Here is a 20,724-nt window from a genome sequence, read left to right on the forward strand (position 1 = left end):
CATCGCTTTTTATAGCACAGCCGGCCTTCCTCGCTGCAACGGTCCGCGCGACGTGCTTGTTATGGGTGCATCGCATTCCACTCCCCCGCCTCTCGTCGAAGTCAACGCTCCTGGAGGAAAAGTCCTAGTCCCGCCTGGTATGTAAACGTCTTTCATTCTACTCTACCTATATCTCACCCGTTTGTCCTTTCCTACGTATCGTCCCATACTTACTCCTCTCAACAGGGACAGCATTTACCGTCCATCCACCATCATACGCACGCTCAAGATCCGATCCGTACACACGCGGTCCAATCTACGCACCCCGTCCACTACCCTATCGTGGCGGACGTCAGTACCAACGTCCGCAAAACCAATTCTACCCTCACTACGGAGGGCCAGATATAGACATCTCAGAGGGGAGTGATGAGAGCGAGAGCACAGACCTGAACATGATGGAAAGCATGAGCCCAAGAGGTATGAGACGCCAGATATCCAAGGGCTACCCGGGAGGTATCATGGGCGGTGGTGGAATGCCAGGTATCGGACGCAGGGGTGGGGTAGGGGGTTTCGAAGGCATGGATCCGAGACCTAGGTCTGCGCCTGAGATACAGATGGGTGGCTACGCAGGTACAGGCGGTATGCCGATGGGTATGCCTGCTGGTCCCAGAATGGGAGGTATGGGAGGTATAGAGGCTATGGGTGGCATGGGGATGGGGATGGGGATGGGAATGGGCCCGATGGGAGGTATGCAGCCGCCCGGCATGCCTCCAGAATACACGTCAAATCCAGCTCTGCCTGGATTCGGTGTTGGCGACGGCATGCGAGGCGCAGACATGAACCCGTATGCAAATAATGCGGGAGCAGCAGCACCCAGCCAGTCATCATCATCAAGAAGTAGCCCCGACTCACCTCAGCCCAGACGGCGAACCGACTGCAAAACACCAAAACACTACGAGCACATCCCAAAGGGTGCATACGCCAGCGCAGAGAAGCCTGGACGGAAATCGCGCTCCCGCGTGGACCCACAAACGTCAGCCCGTCTAAACCGCGGACAACCTTGGAACAAGCAGGTTGGCCCCTCAGGGGGCGAGTTGCTTGGGGGCGATGCCTTCCTCGACGCCTGTGTCTGTACTATAGCTTGCAACTGCAGGAAAAGCGAGCGCGTCATATACCTTTCACGCAATGATCCTCGTAAAGGCAACGACTACTCAGACGAGGAGGACTATACCTACGGTAGCGGCGAGATCAGGTACATACTAAAAACAGATCTAGGCAAAGACTGTGGAGATCACTCGGGCTGTAAGAAGAAGAGTGAGAGCAGCGACAGTGAAAAGGAAGAGAAGAGCAAGAAGAAAAAGAAGGAGAAGAAAGAGGAGAAGAAGCGGAAAGAAGAGTTTGATGAGTTCAAAGAGGACATACTAGAAGCGCTTAATGGATTGCAAGACCTCAAGAAGGATAGCCAGCAACGAGATAAGGGGGAGAGCAGCTCCGCAAGACAACCTTTCGGAAAGGCAGCAGGCATAGCACCGAGTGCATTCTTGATGAACGACGTGAATATGGATCCACGAGTGGCTCAGCAGATGGGCGTGATGAACGTTGATCCGTACGGCGCGGGTCGGATGCCACCTGGCATGGCTGATCCAACAGGTAAATGGCGCATGCATCCTGGCATGGAACTAGGTGGAATGGGCGGCGGCATGGGCACTACTGGCTTGGGAAGCTTTGAGAATGACATGGGTGACATGGATGACATGGGAATGATGGGAAATCCATATATGCAAGCTGGCATGATGAACAAGAAGGTTATGCGACCAAACTTTATGTCGCATCGTGGGGCCAAGGCCAGCAGACAGTTTAGCAACGGCGGCATGAGAATGAACTTGGACATGGACCCGATGGCCGCAATGTACGGCAGAGCCATGGGAGGTGGCCGCGGAGGCATGATGATGATGGGTCGTGGACGTGGTGGTGGTGGTGGTGGAGGCAGACGGGCCCACCTAGAGTCGGAGTCTGATGATTTCGATCTTGCACCCGGGCCTTCGATGCGGTCAGACATGCGAGATCAAGCTGGCCGTAACTGGGCCGGTGAGTATGACCGTTCCCAGTGTGATATCGATGGGTATACTGAAATCATGTTAGGACGTGGCAGCAGGAGACCAGGTGTTGAGGACAAGGATATCCCAATCAGGCGAGACTTCAGAGGCAGTCCGCTTGCAAGGGATACCGGTAGTCAGGATCGAGGCAAGCAGGCCCGAGTCGATACAGATGATGACGATGCTTGTTGAAAATACGACAGCTCGCTCTTGAAATACAGTTCTTCAAGGGTGAGCAACGGCACGGAAAACACTAGTGAGCGTCTGCGCAAGATTCGCAGACCAATCGTTGCGCAGAACTAAAATTTCTTTTCTGGGCGCGTCACGTTTCGCTATAAAGTCGATCATCGCAGCATAATTCAGACGCCCCGTTTCGCGTGGTTGAGAGGTTGGGTACTGAAACATGTCGATCCGCGGACGCGGACGCATCACCCCTCTCGTTGCTGTGGCAGGGGCGGGGTTGAACTGGCTGGCAAATGCAGGCTGCAGCAGTGCCGAGAACGTTGCAGCATCGGGCTTGCTCAAGCTTGGCTGCATTTTTACATGACCAACCTCAGTGTTGGCACGACCCGTGTCAACAATATTGGTACGCCTTATCAGCTCCTCTTTGAAGACCGGTTGAGGCGTCAGACTCACTTTTAAGTGTTGGGCAGCCACAACCCATGCAGCTGCAGCTCAAAAGGGCCTGTATTGGGCATTCACAATATAATGGTAGCAAAGCATTGTCCCTCGCAGCAGACGAATGACGGAAGTGGCATGCAGCACTGGCAAGCAAGAACATGCGCGAAACAAGTCGTCATATAGATATCATTCGTTAACTGAGCTAGCCTTCTAAGATGAGCCGCGTGAAATTTGTTGCAATGTCGCATGGCAGCCGCCATGGAACCAAAATGGATCTCTCGTGAGACCGCCGTCATGATGACATGGGCGTGTATGAGATCTATCGTAGGATTATGTCCATTTCAAGCATAGATCTTCCCGATCTGTGAGTGTAGATGCCTACATGACTGAATGCCAACCGACCAACTCCTCGCTTGTAACGCACAGGAAGTGAAGCAGAAACCATGGAAACCGAACTCCAAGAAAATGGGAAAGAAAAGGGAGTTTGTGGTCGTGGACAGGCCGCAGCCGGAGTGTCGTGCCGTGCCAAGTCGCGTGACGGATGCGCTCAGTGAACCATTACAAGAGACCGATTCAGGGAGATCCACCTGACTAGTCTCTACGGGGCGCACCAGCCGAGTCCGGTGGTAGCAAGGCCGGCGGCGCTTGCAAGGCGCTTGCCGCGTTCGTTGAGACTAAGAATCAGCAACTTCTTCTCTGCCCAGAAGTTCTCAAAGGCATTGATATCGTCGGAGGAGAGGGCACCCTTAGCGCGCTTAGCCTCCTGCCACTCTGTGTCGACCTTGTAAGACTTGTGACGTAGACGGGGAAGGGCCTCAGTGCGCAGGTGCGACAGCTCCGCGGCATACTTGGCATCGTGCGACCTAAGCGGCGTGGAGAAGGAGCGCTCACGTGAGCGAGACAGCTCTGGGGGGCCCAGGCTGATGGGTGAGCCAGGGCACATGATCTGAGATCCAGATACGCCCGAGAAGGCCGGAGTCGTAGGCGAGGCACTTCCTGACTGGGAGGCTGTTGACGCACTGGTGAGAGGCGAGGAAGAGTCAGAGTGGAAGACACTGCTCGCGTTGCTGACTGTGCGGAATTTTGGGGGAGGGAGTTCGTCGAGGTGAACCAGAAGCTCGTCTCCAGTAGACTTGGGGTCGACTTCGAAGCTGTCAAAGTGCTGGTCGAGACGCGCGAAGCCTAATTCAGTTGGCATATTGAATCAAGTGCACAGAGGATGGTTGGACTCACCAGTCAGAACAGCGGCACCTGCACGCTGAACATCGGTCAGGCTAGATTGGACTTGCTGTGGAAGACGGTCCCAGAGCTGCTGGGGACAGTTCCACTGGCGCAAGTGAGAGGGGTCGTAGCTGAATGCATCACCGTCCTTGGGGCAGACAGTGCGAGCAGCATCTACGCTCGAGGCACTGCGTGAGAGGCAAGCAATTGGCTTGCGACTCGAGTTGCGGCGCGATGTTGGGATAGGGTCATGATAGACAGGGTGGGGAGATAGTGGAGCAGCAGCCATGGCGGTAGTGTAGTATGTCGAGTAGGTCTGTGTGGAGTTTTTGGTCGACAAAGAGTGGAGGTTGAGACTCGGTAGCGGATTGCGGGGTGCACAGCAACGAGTGGTGGCGGCAAAGACTCAAAGGAGCGTGAGTGGTATTTGTAGAGAGCGACGGGAATCTTCTAGACAAATATTGATTGTGTGAGGTGAGGTGGTGGTGGAGGTGGAAGGGCAAAAGATCGCGGAAGCGCTGGTGATCGAAGGTCTTAGCGGAGTAAACAGGGCGAGGTGTGGAGTCGAGGCAGGGGTGTGCGGGCACTTTGCGGGCGGCGTTGGTGCGTGTGCTGGTAGTTATGGGAATCTACGGCCCAAAGGCACTTTCCCATGTAGCTTGACGGAGCGACTACGTCAATCCAGGGTGCAGAGAGCTGCACAGGCTGAGGAATCGGGGATGCCGCGAGTCCAAGGGTACAAAGCCTGTCTGCCTGGACGGTGAAAGGGGGGGCGAAGGGGGCGGGTAGGCTGTGGCACTGTGGTTGGTGAGCCCAAGTGCCCAGGAGCTTGACAGTGGAAATGCGGGCTACAGTGACGCAGGGAAAACCGCTGTGCGTGCGCGGACAACGAAAAAAGGTGCTAGGGCGAGATTCCCAGTCCTTCGGGTTCATGGCTGCCCACCTGCAGTCGCTGGCTGCACGGCATGCCCGCCACGCTATCGCGGCGCAAGAGCATCCCAAAACGAACGTGAATGTCTCGGCGTGTCTAGAAGCTGCGCCGAATATTGCTCTGCTGCTGCTGAGGTGGGCTGACGCCAAAAAAGAAAAAAACTCGTCAGCCAACTTACATGATACGTCACTGGGCCGTCGCTTCCTTGCGGTTTCGGGCTGATCCGGAACCAGGTGGGCTTGGGGGCGAGGCGCAGGCTCGAGGGATGCCGGAACCAGCCACACACCGACGCACACACTGAAACCGTCCAAGTGTGAGCCTTGAGGAGAGAGAGGCGCGTGCAGACGGCTCGAGAGGAATGCTCTACGACGTCTTTTTAGTACTCGCGTTTCAAGTTTGACCATCAGCTGACTGCGGTACATATGTACATGGAGGCCCGGCGCCAACTTACTGCAGTAGCGTAGCGATAGCTTTGGCGGGGGAAGTCGCGTTAGCCGAAGTCTCTGTCAGAGCGCAGGAGGAGCGACACACGGCGAGATGGCTGTGGACGACTTGTGTCGAGCTGCGCGCTTTTGTATCAGCGCCCGAGTTTGGTCTTCCTGGCCTGGGGTGCGCGCGGATGCGAGAATTTTCAGCTCGACCTCTCTGGTTCCGGCCCCACAAACTCTATCTCCTTCTGAATTGTGGTCTGCTTGTCGTCAGCACGCGTTCAACGACGTATCGTCTCCAACCGATGCCTGGTCGACCAAACGAGCACGCCAGACAACGCAATCATGTAAACAGACACACCACACCACACATCAGCTCCAGCGAGCTGCATGCCCTGGGACGCTTTCACATGCATGTCTTAGGATAGTAGTATTGCTTAAGTACTACCACCACCACTGTTTGCTGTTCGCGTGGTCAATAGACGACGCGTCTGAGAGCCACGTTGCCGAACTCTTCCAGATTGGCATAGCCCGCACGCGTCCCAGAAAACCCCTCATCACGGTACATCACGCTTTCATGCTAAAGTCGTCGCGCGACTGGTTGACTACTCGAGCCTGCGTTGTGTGCTGTTAGCATCATACAGAGGCATGTGAAAGTCGTCGCACCTTTGGATCAAGTGCACGCCCGAAGCCGTCTCGACCATGCCGCTCACCTGGCCCTTCTCGAGCTCAAAGGCAGCCTGTTCAAACTCCTTCTGCATGTCGCCCCTGCCAAAGAAGCCCCTGGTGACGTTAGTGTCTCTCTCCACGTCTTCAACGCCGCAACCTCTTACAAGTCTCCTCCTTTACGAGCGCTGCTGCAATCTGACTCGGTAGATGCAAGTTCCGACAGAGATTTGGCGTTGGGGTCATCCGCTCCCTGCTCATACGCCTGGATCTGCTTGTGGTAATTCTCAATCATTGTCCGCGCCTCTTCGACTGAGCGCGTAATCTTGGGCTCTCGCCAACTAGCTGGGCGTCTGCTGTCACGGTGCTTGACAAGGAGATGGGCGCATCGGATCTTGCCCTCAGTCCCTGCGACGGGTGCCGGCGCGACGCCCTTGGAGCTGTGGTGGGCAGCCATGTACGCCTTGAGCTTGTCCGGGTCGGTTCCCTGCGGTGGTTCCCATCGCGAGTCTTTTGTCTGGGCGTGGAAGTAGTAAGGGAGGTTCTTCGTGTTGGAGCGGCGCACCTCCCATCCTTCGGGGAGTCCAGTCTCGGCGGTCGACTATGACGCGTGAGTTTGTGCACGAGGTGGGCTGAGACGACAGGCGCAACACTCACCATTTTTGCTAATAATCTACCTGTATACGTAGGACGGGGTCTGGTATGGTAGAGCGCAAGTAGTGCAGAGCTTGACAGGAGTCTTCGCACGGATGTTGTACGGGCAGCGTGGAGCGACGTCTGGAATTGCAGGCGGTGGACAAGGCGATCGGCGCTCCAAGGTCGACAATGCGGGGGCGCCTTCCAAACAACGAGCGCGGCTCTGCACCGCAGCAACCAACAGCACCCGCGAATCAAGACGGGTGGCCCGCGCTCACCGACGTGACTCTGCCTCGACTCTTGCATCCACACGTCTTTCTCGATACACTTTTTTCGACTTTTCTCGACACGCGCAATATCACGACCGACACGACTGCACTCGCTACACAAGCGCACACGGATTACGACCTTTACACCCACCGTCCTCGCACTCAACATGGCATCCCCAGCAGCACAAATGGGAGGCTCCAAGGGCGGCAAGGAGCCCATTCTCTTCCGCTTCTGCTCAGAATGGTGAGCAGCCTGTCAGCGTCGCCTGCGACAAAGATGATTGCTGACCAAGCCCAGTTCCAACTTGCTGTTCCCCCGCGAAGACAAGTCCGAGAACAAGCTGCTTTTCGCCTGCCGCACATGCAGCTTCACCGAAGAAGCGCCCTCGTCCTGCGTTATGCGCCACGAAATCGCGTCCACAGTCGGAGCCACAGCCGGTGTCACCGCCGAGGTTGCTCAGGATCCCACGGTTGGTTACTCCCTGTCTGATGCCCAAGCTGCCCAGGCCGCTCTTTCTGAGGAGATGCCCTGCTGCACCATGTGTGGCATGCCCATCCTGTGCCAGGAGTGCGGCGAGGAATCGGCTCCTGGCTTTGCGCTAGAGGCCGAGGACGAGGACCCGCAGGCAGAGCGTCCCCAGCAGGAGATGCGCGAGGAGGATGACCTGTTTGAAGACTATGACGACGACTGCGATGAAGACATGTGGGACGAACCCACGTCTTGAAAGCGCCCTCGCAGCCTGCGTCCCCTACCAGTACAGTTGCTTGCTTGCTCTTGAGCGTGCTCGCTGACTGTACCTGCGTCTAGTTACCGCGTATCCAGAAACAATGCACAGAGTGCGGCGAGAATGAAGCCGTCTTCTTCCAGTCGCAGCAGCGGACCGCCGAGACGGGCATGGTAAGTATCTCGGTCATGTTCACGAGCTGTTCTGACTTGCTTAGGCCCTTTACTATGTGTGCGCCGGATGCGGTCATGTCTCGCGCCCGTCGGACAGCTAGGAGGAAGACGATAGGCAATGCATGTAGCCGGCGTTTAATCTCACAACATTTTACTGCGAGGAGTTCAGGAAAAAGCGGTCTTCAGATACCCGTAGGTATAGTTTAGTGGCATACACATAATGTTACATTCCAAAGCGCTCCATAGACTCCCAAAAATGCATCTTTCATCCCACAGCCATGCCGTCATCCGTGTTATTGGACCAAGCACACGGCATTACACGTGCATGGGCGCCAGCGACAGGATTTTTGACCACTGTTTCTGCCTCAGTTCCGCCGCAACGACACCACTGACTCTGGACCCAATCGGTTCCCCGGCCTTGTTGATCAGCACGCAGGCATTGTCGTCGAACTTGACTACACTGCCATCCGGGCGCTGCCACTTCTTCGCTGTGCGTACTACAACCGCGTGCCGTACATCTCCTCGTCGTACTTTGTTGGCTGCGCTGATGGAGACGCTGTTACCGGTTTCCGGGCCGAAATTTCGCTGCTTCTTTACGACGACTACTATGCGGTCGCCTGCTTCCATCAGCCTTTGTTCCGAGCATGACTCGCCTGCCACAGTCTGCTAGACGTACCGACTTTCGCGGGGCGTTTGGATCGCAGGACGTTGACACATTCGACTATGGCGGCGCCCGAGTTGTCGATGCAATTTACGAGGGTCTAGAAGGGCGGATATATCAGTCCTTGCTCTGCCCGCCTTGATCGCCGGATGCGGCACACCTTTAATTGAATCATCCTGGGTGCCTGCTTTTGTTCTGTGATCCCGCTTGCGGCTGCCTGGCACGATGCGCGCTGTGCTGTGGTTGTGCAGTGGGTGATTGTCTAGGTCGGCAACATCAAAGTTGCAAGTTGGTGGTAGTGTCGGGCTTTCTCTGGCAGTTTGGCGGCTTGCGCCGTCGTCCCCCCAGTCTTCTCGCTTATGCTTTCACCCCAGCGCAAGTGCCTATGCGCGTCTCCATAAGCAGGGCGGCTGAGTACAGGGATATCGAGCGCGGCGAGCCTTGTCGAGGTCACTCACTCCCGCACACACTTGTCGGGTGAGCGGTTGCGCCCGTCGCTCTTTCCTCTCCTTGCGCGCGTCGCTGCTGTTGTCCGGGACGCTGCTTCTCCTTTCGTGTCCCTGTCATTGCACTTTGACGGTGAATGCGTTGTCGTTTGCGCTCCTGGCTACAAGCACGTCACTCACTTTCGCCCTACCAACCACCCCTTTAATCACGAAACCCGACGACTCCCCACGATCTCTACGACCCACGGCTGCGTGCGCATATTCGCTCGGCCGCACTTCACCACCGCGTCGCGCCATCATGGCGCCCTCGACCAAACTCACGCTCGACAAGCTTGCCACCTTTGACGATATCATCACCGACGCGCTTGTCGACAAACTGTACTTCTGGGCCAAGATTCGCAAGAACAGAGGCGGCCGGTTTACGGGATCAAGAGGGCTGCATGAGGAGGATGTTGCCGACATTATCCGGCAGCACGTTGTCTGGGAGAAGGACCCGGCAGAGGCTGTGCACAAGTTACTGCAGCTGCCAGGACTGCGCCGGTTCGTCAACAGTCTGAAGGATGAGCGGGATCAGGACCAATTCAGACGGCATCTCCGGAGATACGTCAACATCTACATGTCGGATTGCCAATTCGAGGTCACCACCACCAACCGCTATATGATTACTGAACACGAGGCGGCAATCACCGCGCGGAAAGACATCAACCCCCGCGAGGAGATCAAGTACTTGACCGGGGTGCAAGTGGCAATGACAGAGGAGCAAGAGAAAGTGTTGGAGTTGGCGCGCAAAGACTTCAGTTTGGTGATTTCCAGTAGGAAGAAAACGCGCTCGTTGTTCCTGGGTCCCGCGCGCTTCGCCAACCACGATTGCGACGCCAATGCAAAGCTCACAACCAAGGGCTACGACGGCATGCAGATTGTTGCAGTGAAACCTATTCTCGAGGGAGAGGAGATTACGGTTTCCTACGGTGAAGATTACTTTGGTGACGATAATGAAGAGTGCTTGTGTAATACTTGCGAAAGTCTCCAGCAAAATGGCTGGGCGCCCATGAAACGAGTCGAACTCAGCGACGCCGACAACGAAGACGACGCGCAGATTGCAGACGAAGGGCATACAGACGACATTGCCTCCGAAGCCATCTGCTCTTCCACCAAGAGGCCGCGAGACGACTCAGCAGACGAGGATCTTTCGCGCGACTCGACGCCAGCCCCGAAACGTGCAAGATTCGAGCAAAAGAGTTCACCGAACAAGCAGCACACATCCAACCTGCTTCGAAAAACGACGCTCAAGAAGGCGCATAGCACATCCTCGTTGCGCCAGGAACTCCCAGTATCGAGCGTCGAAGACCCGGCGACCAATTTGCACGAATTGCCAGAAAAGTCGCCCGAAAATCGCCACCAGCAGCGTGAGGGCCTTCTGACAGTGAACACGGATTTGATCAGCTCATCACGGGAGCCATCGCCGCAGTCATCCATGGCGGCGGCCTCGCCCAAGTCGACACATTCGTCTACAGACGCCACGTCAATAGACGAAGACCACGCACATGAGGTCAGCGATCACAGGGAGAAGGTCGACTCTCAGACGATACAGGATCGCCCAGCGCTTGGGGTGGCCATAGTGAAGGAGGAAGTTACTACGACAACGGTAAACGCCCCGTGGCCCTCCCCACCTGCAGACGAAGACGCATACATGTCCGATCTCAGCGAACTTTCTGAGAGCTTCGAATTTGACGACGTGAACCAGCAGATTGTCAAGCGCAAGCCTCGACCCACACTACGCACGACACGGTCCAAGTCACGCTTCGACGTCCAGAACCGCGTCGGGACGCCCATCACGATTGAAGAGGGGGACGAAGCCGAGTACGTCGAGAACACGCGAAAGCCAGGTGACTATATGACATCAAACGCTCTTCTCTCAGCCAAATACTCCAAGTGGGTTAATTGCCACACATGCGACACAGACTTCGTTCAGCAAGACGGCTACAACACGCGTAAAGATTGCCCACGATGCGAACGCCATTCGAAGCTCTACGGCTTTCCCTGGCCCAAGACTGAAAGAGAAGGCAAGCACGACAAAGAGGAGCGTATACGCGACCACCGCACCGTTCATCGCTTCGTCGACCCGGATGAAGAGCGCCAGCTGAAGCGCGATAAGACTAAGAAGGTCATCCGAGAGCATATCCGCGAACGCTTTTCAACGCCGAGGAGCGCGAGAGATACTATGAGCTCGAGTATAGAGGTTGATAGCGGGAGAAAGAGGAGGCGCGTGAGGAAGACAATGTAAACTCATTGGTTTTCCGGGCTGCATACATTGGATCATAAAATAAGAGCTGAGACATGGACTGGTCTTGTACACTACACGATTTCGACATGAATTTAGGCCCAGGCCTTGTGCTTGGGCACTTATCGCGCCGAAGAGAGGACTATAGCGACTCGTTTGGGAGAGGAAGAGCACGCGTGCGTTGCCTTTATCGATTTGGTCTACACTTTTGCGTTGCGCGCGTATCATCTTTGGGTTATATACTTCTTCGTCATCTCCACTGCATTTCAGAGGGGCATGCATTTGCATACAAGCAGCGGCGTTACATTCAACATTCAGCATTCGGGGTCCTTGCACTGTACGATACCATAGGATACGAGAATCACGTTATAGAACGAGACAATTCCTGATACCTCGATGCATGCTCTGTGGCTGATCAAATCGTATAGGGAATGGAAATAAGTGAAAGGAGAACCGCAAATCGCAATCGTTTCCCTGTGATCCAGAGTATATGAGTTTGTTCGTTTGCTTCCTTCTTTCATCACCTGCGAACTATTTTATTACAAGTCCTCATTCACTTCTGCGTCTCCTTGTCCCGCTCAACCCCTAGCCATCGTAAGTGTCCCTGAACCATGTGCATGTGAGATGTACGCTGACTTGGTAAGTCCGCATTTAGTATCTAACAGCATGCCCGAACAATCCAAACTCTACATAGTCTTCTGCGAAAAATCAGGCGATCCTCTCCCGACCATACTGTACCAGTCTCATAGTTTGAGTGAAGCAGACCGTTACTTAGATCAGCACGTTACGGATTTTGACAGAGAGTACGTTGTTACAGGCGGAGCGACGAATGCTGATTGGCTAAGAATGTTTCGCATAGAGAATTGGATAACTTGCTCTATACATGGCACGAAAATGGATGTCTGGGTGGAGTGTGCAGATATCGTGGGCGGATGCTTTGAGAATATCAAAAGCGGTGCAGATGGGGTGAGCGGAATACGCAAATTGATTGCCCAGCACGTTGGAGATGGGAAAGCTCCTGATGCATCATAGTTTCAAGACCTAAGCAACAATTGTTTTTTTTTCAATCAGAGGGTCGGGAAACAATGTCTAGTTGGTTTGCTACCACCCTCGTGCTTCTTGCCGCTATTCAAAACGACCATGTCTTTGCCTATCTTGAAAGAGAAGTCGGATATACCTCTATTTCTCGTCCCGGATCTCTCATGTCAGGCCAACGACCCAAAGCTTACTTGATCCTTCGAAAACTAGATGAACAAGCAGACTCTGAGGTACTCTACATGTTCCATGACCCGAATTCAGCACAACTATATCTACGTGCAAATGTCGTAGGCGAGAGATACGACGTTTTAAACATGGTCATAGACAACGGACTACAGAAACTCCATCTTCACGATCGGTATACGTTTCGCGAGATGGATGTTTGGGTGGAAACTGTGAATATCATGGATACGTGCTTGATGGATAATATATTTAACGGTGTAGAGGGAGCCCAGGGGCGGGTAGAAGATTTCTGGGCGCCAGTTGACCGTGAGACATTTCAGAATAGATTTGTAGGTTGAATTTCGTCAGCGGGGATATTATTGTTGCTAGTGGTGCTGGTGTGCTCTTTGTATGCCACAATCTCAATATGCTCTTCCAAATTAACGTTTACAGATGACACTTCATCCAGTGTATTCGTGCGGTATGCTTGACGCCCGATATATATGAAGTAAAACGAACAAGACTTGGCAGTGTCTAGGGCGTATGAAATACCACAGATAAAGCCTTACTTTCACGTCTTGATTTGTCAGGCTACGGTTGATTAATGTCATGGTGTCCCAAATATACCTTGTCATAAAAGAGTACCCACATATCGAGCTCGACGACAAAACCGCGTTATAAATAGAACTCGTTGCTGCCCATCACAGCCTCGATAGCGCGTGCAGACAGTTAGATCTGAATACGATGACGTGGTCCTCAAAGACACATTCGGAGAAGCCTTTCAGTTCTTTGTCATAAACAGTCCTCCTAGAAGAGCTACTCGAGCGTTGTATCTGGAGGCTATACAGCTGGGGAATGATTGGAATGAATACGAAGATTGATGGCAGTACCATGCTTATATTATCTAACCTCATCGTAGAAGATCTTGTCAGCTTCCAGATTTTCGTACGTGCTCTCCGTCCCCTCGAACTTGTTCCTCAAATATACGCTCCTAAATTTGCCAACACGCTCGTCTTTTGCTTCGAAGACCAAGTCTTCTGGATCGTGTATCTCAATCTTCTGGTCTACATGCACATTCTGGTCTTGTGAATGCACGTTGATGAGACCTGGTATAGCCATTGTGTGCTTCATACGCTCCTGAACCGTGGCATTATCGGGCGAGTGAAATATGAAGTAGAGCAGCTGAGTCTCTGGGTGGCGATAGAAGGTGAAGCTGGGTTTGTCATCTGGAAGTGTCGCTGCGACATGTTCAGGGATCAAGCCGTTCTTGATGTAGTTCAGTTCGAGAGTTTCGGTGGCGACGTCAACGAACTAGGAAGATTAGCGATTGTACTGACCGTGCATATTGTCATGAATACCTACGATCTGCACGGCTGTACATGGAGCATGTAGCTCCGTAAATGCATCCAGAGCTTCAGAAGAGATCTTGTTCTTCATGCGACGATCGCAAAGCCGACATTTATTCTTCCTGTATCCTACGTCTTTCAAACCACTCTTGCTATGCTCAGAGCAACCACAAGACTCCTTTTTATCGCATTGGGTGCTTGCGGTACCGAATGAGATAGCATCCGCATCTCGTTCTACCCAGGATCGAGCGTCCGTAATCTCTGCGATTTCCTTGCATATAATCGAGCATGATATGTGCCCTGCACCAAGTTGTTGTACGACACTATGTCTGCATTCGAGGAAAAGTTTTCGAAGTTCTTCCTCAACACGGAACGGTGCATATGTGATGAATGTGAGTGAGTCGCCTCGGCGGAGAACGATATAGGCCGGTTTCGATATATCGAGGTTGCGTTCAAGCTCGTTCAACTGTAACTGGAAAGACCCATGATTCATACGTATAGGCGCATAAGCTTCGAGGCTGTTGTCTACTAGATCGAAGGGAAGGGCGAAGCAGAATCTGTCTTCGATAAAGGCTGCGAAGGCCAACTCTGGGGACAATGTTAGTGGGAAGTGTGGTACGGGGTGTGGTATCTTACCAGCTGAAGGTTCTTCCATCGTTGAGGGTGTTTGTCGTGTCAAGTCCGGTTTGATTCGATTTAACAATGGGAGTACTGTTAGCTGAAATGCGCTGTTACATGGTTGCCTATTGCGGATGTCCGCTGCGAGTCACTATAAGCTCAACGTGCGTCGCTCCTTGCCTTGATATCAAATCCGCTCACTGCTTATCAGGATTGTACGAACCAATGGATCAGGTCGATGGAGAGAGGCGCACATAGACCCCTTTCCGAGAGACTGCCAAAGGTGCGGAATTCCGCTGAGTGCGGAGCTGGTGGCTCATTGCCGGCTACATTTCTTTGAGACTTGCTTTCCAGGTTTGACGTTGGTGCTCCCTATACTTTGCGATCCAGATGTTGTCGCGGACAAAGTGAAGTAGATGATGATGATGATGCAGGTGGTTGGCGTCTTGGTCGCGATAGGATGACGTCGGCCCGCTGGTTCACGATCGAATCGCGCTAGACGCGTCGGTTGTTGGCAGTCGCGCCGTGTGCGACCCCTGATCTAACTATTTCATGTACAGCCTTTTGTTAGGCCCATCATGAATCGGGGCGCCGGAGGATGCGCCAATCGAGGATGGTTCTGGAGACACTAATTTCGTCTGTTTGGTTTTTGTATTTCCGCCTTGATGTCATCACGCCCTCAGCTGCAGCTGTCTGAGATCATTGTCTGCTGTGTATCTTGTGGGAGCAGTAGAAGTAATTCTTACTGATTTGTATGGTTTGTGATACTGGTGAGCAGGAGTGGGTGAAGTGCAGTCTGTAAAATATAAAACAACCTTGGAAGAGTTGCATCAATGCATCTATCGTTACATTCTCCTAGAAACAAAACGGAACTCTGTCTATATACACACCTATGATATCTTATGCGCAATCTGTCCGACCATTTAGCATCTCCGCCACTCCAGCTTCCAAGCAGCGTGTTTGAAATCATACGTCCCAAAGTCACCTTGAATGACTGGTCTAAAGTTAACATTCAAGATACCGGGGTTGCCGTCCACACCAGTACACTTCGACCACTTGAGGTCCGCAGTGCTGCTTCGTACGGTGATGTAATCTTTGATCTCAGAACCGGCGCACGTAAGACCGCCGGTAAGTACACCCTTTACATGATCAGCATGTTATATGTCCTGCCAAAAGTGATAAGACTTACAGTGTTTCCGGCATTTTCACTCCAGAACACCTGCGTGTACGTATCAAGCCCACTGTTCCCCTTCAAATTAACATCGCCGACATAATCAACCTGTCGGACAGCGACCTGCCAGCCAGCACTCGCCCCAGCCGATTGGATGTGTACGGCACAATTGTCTGTTGAGTCGCCTTTGAGCTGCGTGAAGGAGACGCCGGCAGTGTCGCTGAGGGTCGCACTATCTGTTTTCACGGAACCGGAATCATTCGGACATCCTGAGCCAGAGAAGACGATGCGTGTTATTGTTGGAGAAGTAGGTGGAGCGGCTAGGGCTAAGAGCGGAAGGGCGACGACTGAGAAGAGGGACCGCATCGTTGGCGGTGGAGGTGAGGTGGGAACTGGGGTATTGATGGTGCAGCAGTATTTGGAGCGCGGTACAAGTCTCTGAGCCGAACAATGATGAGCTTGATGCGAGGTTAATGTGTATGCATCCGATGCCTTCTCACAACGATCGTGATTTCGCCTTCGTCTTATATGCCCAGCGGCTGCCACTCCAAGCTTTGCTACTAGATCTACATCGTCTCTAGACCACAAATTCTGGCCACCGTATAGCACTCTACCATCTCTTTAGTTCCAATATCTAGTAGCCGTTCCGTCTACTCTCGACTGCATGCTATACATATTTACCCATATTAAGCGAGCTGCAACCCAGGCCTAATAACCCTCGTCTCGGGTATCACCAATGTGAAGGACAGCGAGGTTGGCAGTCGATCGGACCATTCTGGGCTTCCCCGCAATATCGTAAAATGAGGACGACTGGGCTTCTAGAAGGTCGAGATTTGCTGTGAATTTGACTGGGTGGCGATCAGGGTGGCGGTTGAACGTATTGGAGTCAAGAAATAGATTATGTGAGCAGAGGGTTTCCTTGCGTAAAAAGAGCCTTCGTGTTGGAGATTTGAGGGCTGATTCTGGATGGGCAAGCAGCGTGATGCCTAATATTCGTTTACCAAACTCACCATGGTTTTGTAACGTGATTGGTGCATTCAGCAGGAAAGCTGCTTTAAAACTTTTGAGTTATCGCCATATTATCAAGACCATGCGATATATTTTTGTGTAAACAGTAGAATGGTTAGAGACTTGGCAAGAGAATTCATAGCCTTGCGAGAAATTTCACTGCTCACATCTAGCAGAACCGTTGCGCGTCCATGTCTTTGGGCCAGGATCTCTCTCATTCGCCCAATGACTGCACGCCCCCGTGCTGTCCAGTTGCAATGGGTCTGAAAATGGCATGGGTATTCTCGGGATGGATAGAGGTAATCGACTTCAGCATCTTTGGGATACGAATGTTGCACAAGACAGGAAGAGTGCGCGTTGTCGGATGAGGGACAGCCGACGTGATGCAGGTGGGCACGGGGACACCGTTTCGTCAATCCCTGCCAACGCTAATGTAAGCGAGTGACCCCCGACTTCCCGCTGCGCCGAGCTCCATCTATCCTTCATGCCCAGAAGTCATGCTCGAACCTTGGATCTTCATCTCGATATGCGCAGGACGCTCAGAAGATCCTGCGATGCTTGTGCGAGATCCAAGTTGAGCTGCGATCTTCGCACACCCCAATGCTCACGATGTCTCAAGAGGAAAACCAGCTGTGTTTATGCGAACGAGCCGCTTACCCTGTCGCCTCCCGAGACAACAAACTCTCATAACGAAGGTGTCGTCCAGAAAGAATCACTTTCCTCCCCAGTACTATGGATCGATCCTGGAAGTCAAGCTTTCGATCCGTTCGACGCCTATCCAACGACGAGACTACCTCGGGCTCGTGTGCAGCAATTGATCCTTCATTGTAGGTAGCAGAAGTTATACCGCAGTCGACCCAGGGCATCACTCATCATGACTGACCAAGTCTAGTCTTGTCAAACATTGCCTTTCAGTACTATCCATTAGATCTCAAACCAACGTCAAACCCGTTTGTTGTGTCGTGGTGGCCCCTTGCACTGCAAGACCCAGCTCTATTCCACGTCAGCCTTCAGACTGCATCCTTGGATGTTGAGCTGAGAGCTCAGAAAGGCTTTGAAAATTCGGAAGTCCTCATGGCAGATTCCATCTCATTGGTTCGACAACGAGTTAACGACCCGCTGTTAGCTTCTCAAGACGAAACTATGGATTCCGTTGTTACACTCGCCGCTATAGAGGTATACTGGTTTTCTAGACTTGAATATTCATCGCATGTGATCGGCTGACATCTGGTCTTACAGTTTGGCAAAGGCAATACGACAGCTGGCAATATGCACGTTGACGGTGTTAAGGAAATGGTACGATTGCGAGGAGGCATACGTCTTTTGAAAATTACCAGCCCTCTTACAGCACGCATGGTTTCCTGGTAAGTGGTTCAGCTGCTATTCCGCCCTCTGTACATACTATATTAATACTCGCTACTAGGGTTTCACTGATACTGAAGCAAACTCCACAATTCAAGGTACAGGATGATATAGGCCTTGGCGACGGAATAGCACCAATACCTCAGTGGCTCGAACCACAAGCCACCTCTCGAGATCAACTTCCTCCTGGCCTTCTCAATTTCGAGCTGGATCCTTCCATAAACGAGGTATTCCTGCGGCTGCACCATCTATTTCACGTACCACGCGAGCACAAGCTCTCCACCACGGATCTCCATGATTTGACATGCTACCTGCTACACAAGCTCTTGGCCTGGTCGCCGGACAAGTCACAACCTGGACACTCAAGCTTGATTTCAGCATCTCAATGCATTCGATATGCTATAGCGCTGTATATGCTCATCATTCATGGGCCAACTTACTTCTCGCACATGCATCTGCAGTCCTCTCTGGTCACGGAACTCAAAAGGAACATCGAAAGTCTTCTACCTGCATCAGCAATTGCAAATGGACCCCTGGCTCTGTGGATTTTGACCGTGGGGATGGTCGCATCACAGGACGCGTTGACACGTGCCTGGTTCACTGCGAAAGCTATGTCCGTTGCTCGTGATATGGAGTTACATTCATGGGACGAATTCTCTCAGTGCATCAAAAGCGTACTTTGGTACAAGACACAGCGCGTGGAAGAACAATTTCGTCAGCGATGGGAGGAGGCTTTCAGTGTCATCTGATCACACTGCTAGCGAGGCCTCTGGAGTACAATCAACCGTTCCCCAAAGCACAACCCAATAACAATTGCCATACAATAGGTCTCCACCAGAGACCCAAAGGCAACTCTACGCACTCGTGCCTTCTGGAGTATAGTGCATAGCCGAAAATCGACACGCTTTTCCACGCCATTTGTAAATCAACACCCAGTCGCTGCACCATGAGGAAGTACAGACGACACCCTTCATGATGAGCGCCCGAGTCTGCGTAACAGTCAGAGTTGCGGGCGCGGGCTTTTCCTTGTTACTTGCAGTACTCATCCCTGTTGGGTCAAAAGATGGTTAGCTGCGGGCCTTAATATTCGGAGACTAAGCCTCTTTCGTCGACGTTGTTGTACGCTTGCGATTCATTCCCAACAGGTATGACTCTCGCGCAGTTGGCACATTTGTCCTTCTCATGCGTCTAGAGTGGTGCAGTACCTTCCACCGTCTCGAGAATTTGGAGGAAGCGGGTAGTACAGGACGATGCCATTGGTGCGCGTGTATGAGCAATTGTGTTTGACGCTAGCTCGTAACAAAAAGCATCGAAACACTAAGCTCCCATCAAACGCACGAGTCCGATTCTTCTTTAATTTGCCGCAACCTTAGAATATGTCCACGGCCTTTCTACCCAACCTGAAGAGCTATACCACATCTTATATCCGCAACTGAGCGGTGTACCTAGGTATCTCTGGCAAGCTTGACACTGGCACAGAATACACATGCAATACTTATCTCGAATCACGCCATTCATCATCTATCGGAGCGAAGACATTTAATATCTAATCTGAACCAGTGTATTGGTCAGATAACTGCCCTGATAACATTCCAAGGTTATACGATAAGCCTGTACACGCGCTTGCTAAGCTGTCTCGCGAAAGTTCAACTTCGGATCACATGTTACGCCAAGTGATACACATGTCAAACCTCCGTGTAGGCGTCGTTCGGATCCGTCTCATGTCAGCACATGCTTACAAAGTAAGACTGACGACTGCAATGTGGGGTTGGTTATCGTAACTGCCGCCTGTGAGGTACCAGCTGTACGTTGTTCCGGTGTTGTTGAGAGACGGGAAATATCTGGATAGGCAGCTATCAAGAAGCTTCTAATGAGCCGGCCGATACCCGTGTCTATTGTTCCGTGATGTAAGCGTTGTCTCTCACCGGCTCTCCGCATGCCTTCGCAGTCCCGATGCACAAGGAAAATGTGTCTTCTATGACACTGTATTCACGATAGCCATCGGCAATGAGTTTTGTATATAGACACGCTGAATCAGACAGGTTCTAGACAGCTCCCTGCTAATGAACAGTCGTTATATCATCCAATCTATGTCAGCGTACGTAATATGTACTCCTGCGTAAATCGGCCCTCAGCCCTACTAGCGGCCCACATGGGTTGTTTGTGCCCGATACCATGGTAGATGACGAGCATGGCTTGTCACAGTGACGCGCACATTCGCAAAGTACCTAGGTAGCCTCCCATATGATCGTTGTCTGCATACTGCAACACGCAGCGCGCTCTACTCAACGCGTGTTCACTGTAACCACGGCTTCACATGTTGCTCAGTACTTGGGTGAGAAGAATCTTCAGGCACACGAAAGAAGAACACGGGCGATCGCGATACGGTGCGCGGTTCAAGTATCGTGCGACAAGAGATCTGGAACTAGACACAAAGCATCTACCATAAGCACTCTAGCAAGCAAAAGAGCTGGCGAATCAGAGGAATCGGACCTCTGCAATGAATGGGCAAATTTAAAGTCCGTTCTGTGTTAAGGCGCATAGTCGGGGCTACATGGACACAGGGCGGCGTGTTGATGCTCCGACTCTCGTGGCAGCACACAACGGCCCGAATAGCGCAAAAAAGCACTTTGTCGCTTTGGTCGCTTTGGTCTTGGCCTTACGGCCGTACTCTACAAACGCTATCTACGCAACAAAAATATGCGGTTTGACGTCCCTCCGGCCAAGCGACTCGCGAGATGGCGCACGGGGTATCTACAGATCTCTGTCAGAGATGGTGTACATGGCACAATTTGGTATTTGGCTATATGGATAGGCATTTCTGGCTGCTCTCTGTTTCCAGTCATCGAACTTTCATTGCTTCGTCTTTCATGCCATAGTTTTTTA

General features: G+C 52.5%; 10 protein-coding genes across 10 annotated transcripts; 4 read left to right on the forward strand and 6 right to left on the reverse strand.

Moving 5' to 3' along the window:
- Positions 1 to 61: 61 nt before the first annotated feature.
- Positions 62 to 2,267, forward strand: ACET3X_005294 (uncharacterized protein; the record flags this gene model as incomplete). The annotated part of the gene is made up of 3 exons (XM_069451484.1): positions 62 to 137; positions 226 to 2,067; positions 2,122 to 2,267. The coding sequence occupies 3 exons, from the start codon at positions 62 to 64 to the stop codon at positions 2,265 to 2,267; spliced, it is 2,064 nt and encodes a 687-aa protein (XP_069307338.1).
- Positions 2,268 to 3,294: 1,027 nt separating this feature from the next.
- On the reverse strand, positions 3,295 to 4,206 carry ACET3X_005295 (uncharacterized protein; the record flags this gene model as incomplete). The annotated part of the gene is made up of 2 exons (XM_069451485.1): positions 3,295 to 3,878; positions 3,930 to 4,206. 2 exons carry the CDS (start codon positions 4,204 to 4,206, stop codon positions 3,295 to 3,297), a joined length of 861 nt encoding a protein of 286 aa, XP_069307339.1.
- A 387-nt stretch (positions 4,207 to 4,593) lies between these two features.
- On the reverse strand, positions 4,594 to 5,692 carry ACET3X_005296 (uncharacterized protein; the record flags this gene model as incomplete). Its single annotated transcript, XM_069451486.1, has 4 exons — positions 4,594 to 4,715; positions 5,027 to 5,211; positions 5,300 to 5,318; positions 5,638 to 5,692. The coding sequence occupies 4 exons, from the start codon at positions 5,690 to 5,692 to the stop codon at positions 4,594 to 4,596; spliced, it is 381 nt and encodes a 126-aa protein (XP_069307340.1).
- Positions 5,693 to 5,881: 189 nt separating this feature from the next.
- Positions 5,882 to 6,602, reverse strand: ACET3X_005297 (uncharacterized protein; the record flags this gene model as incomplete). The annotated part of the gene is made up of 4 exons (XM_069451487.1): positions 5,882 to 5,891; positions 5,943 to 6,059; positions 6,110 to 6,543; positions 6,600 to 6,602. The coding sequence occupies 4 exons, from the start codon at positions 6,600 to 6,602 to the stop codon at positions 5,882 to 5,884; spliced, it is 564 nt and encodes a 187-aa protein (XP_069307341.1).
- A 412-nt stretch (positions 6,603 to 7,014) lies between these two features.
- On the forward strand, positions 7,015 to 7,846 carry ACET3X_005298 (uncharacterized protein; the record flags this gene model as incomplete). The annotated part of the gene is made up of 4 exons (XM_069451488.1): positions 7,015 to 7,091; positions 7,146 to 7,317; positions 7,656 to 7,745; positions 7,790 to 7,846. 4 exons carry the CDS (start codon positions 7,015 to 7,017, stop codon positions 7,844 to 7,846), a joined length of 396 nt encoding a protein of 131 aa, XP_069307342.1.
- Positions 7,847 to 8,060: 214 nt separating this feature from the next.
- Positions 8,061 to 8,581, reverse strand: ACET3X_005299 (mitochondrial 54S ribosomal protein uL14m; the record flags this gene model as incomplete). The annotated part of the gene is made up of 3 exons (XM_069451489.1): positions 8,061 to 8,362; positions 8,422 to 8,506; positions 8,567 to 8,581. 3 exons carry the CDS (start codon positions 8,579 to 8,581, stop codon positions 8,061 to 8,063), a joined length of 402 nt encoding a protein of 133 aa, XP_069307343.1.
- Positions 8,582 to 9,150: 569 nt separating this feature from the next.
- On the forward strand, positions 9,151 to 11,136 carry ACET3X_005300 (uncharacterized protein; the record flags this gene model as incomplete). Its single annotated transcript, XM_069451490.1, has 1 exon — positions 9,151 to 11,136. The coding sequence occupies one exon, from the start codon at positions 9,151 to 9,153 to the stop codon at positions 11,134 to 11,136; it is 1,986 nt and encodes a 661-aa protein (XP_069307344.1).
- A 2,097-nt stretch (positions 11,137 to 13,233) lies between these two features.
- Positions 13,234 to 14,733, reverse strand: ACET3X_005301 (uncharacterized protein; the record flags this gene model as incomplete). Its single annotated transcript, XM_069451491.1, has 4 exons — positions 14,521 to 14,733; positions 14,316 to 14,422; positions 13,696 to 14,267; positions 13,234 to 13,644 (listed from the first exon to the last, which is right to left on the reverse strand). The coding sequence occupies exons 2-4, from the start codon at positions 14,332 to 14,334 to the stop codon at positions 13,234 to 13,236; spliced, it is 1,002 nt and encodes a 333-aa protein (XP_069307345.1). The 5' UTR covers positions 14,335 to 14,422; positions 14,521 to 14,733.
- Positions 14,734 to 15,220: 487 nt separating this feature from the next.
- On the reverse strand, positions 15,221 to 15,834 carry ACET3X_005302 (uncharacterized protein; the record flags this gene model as incomplete). Its single annotated transcript, XM_069451492.1, has 2 exons — positions 15,221 to 15,436; positions 15,487 to 15,834. The coding sequence occupies 2 exons, from the start codon at positions 15,832 to 15,834 to the stop codon at positions 15,221 to 15,223; spliced, it is 564 nt and encodes a 187-aa protein (XP_069307346.1).
- A 1,129-nt stretch (positions 15,835 to 16,963) lies between these two features.
- ACET3X_005303 (uncharacterized protein) lies at positions 16,964 to 19,908 on the forward strand. The gene is made up of 4 exons (XM_069451493.1): positions 16,964 to 17,303; positions 17,369 to 17,652; positions 17,716 to 17,840; positions 17,900 to 19,908. Exons 1-4 carry the CDS (start codon positions 17,003 to 17,005, stop codon positions 18,585 to 18,587), a joined length of 1,398 nt encoding a protein of 465 aa, XP_069307347.1. The 5' UTR covers positions 16,964 to 17,002; the 3' UTR covers positions 18,588 to 19,908.
- Positions 19,909 to 20,724: the final 816 nt, after the last annotated feature.

Source organism: Alternaria dauci, chromosome 4 (genome assembly GCF_042100115.1).
Source record: "Alternaria dauci strain A2016 chromosome 4, whole genome shotgun sequence".
NCBI classification, from domain to species: domain Eukaryota; kingdom Fungi; phylum Ascomycota; class Dothideomycetes; order Pleosporales; family Pleosporaceae; genus Alternaria; species Alternaria dauci.

What these genes read in the sequence shown, in the direction of transcription:
- ACET3X_005303 (XM_069451493.1), top strand. Translation starts at nt 17,003, where the DNA reads ATGCGCAGGACGCTCAGAAGATCCTGCGATGCTTGTGCGAGATCCAAG. An exon ending in GCAGCAATTGATCCTTCATT is followed by an intron (nt 17,304 to 17,368) that starts GTAGGTAGCAGA and finishes GACCAAGTCTAG; the next exon opens with TCTTGTCAAACATTGCCTTT. An exon ending in TTACACTCGCCGCTATAGAG is followed by an intron (nt 17,653 to 17,715) that starts GTATACTGGTTT and finishes CTGGTCTTACAG; the next exon opens with TTTGGCAAAGGCAATACGAC.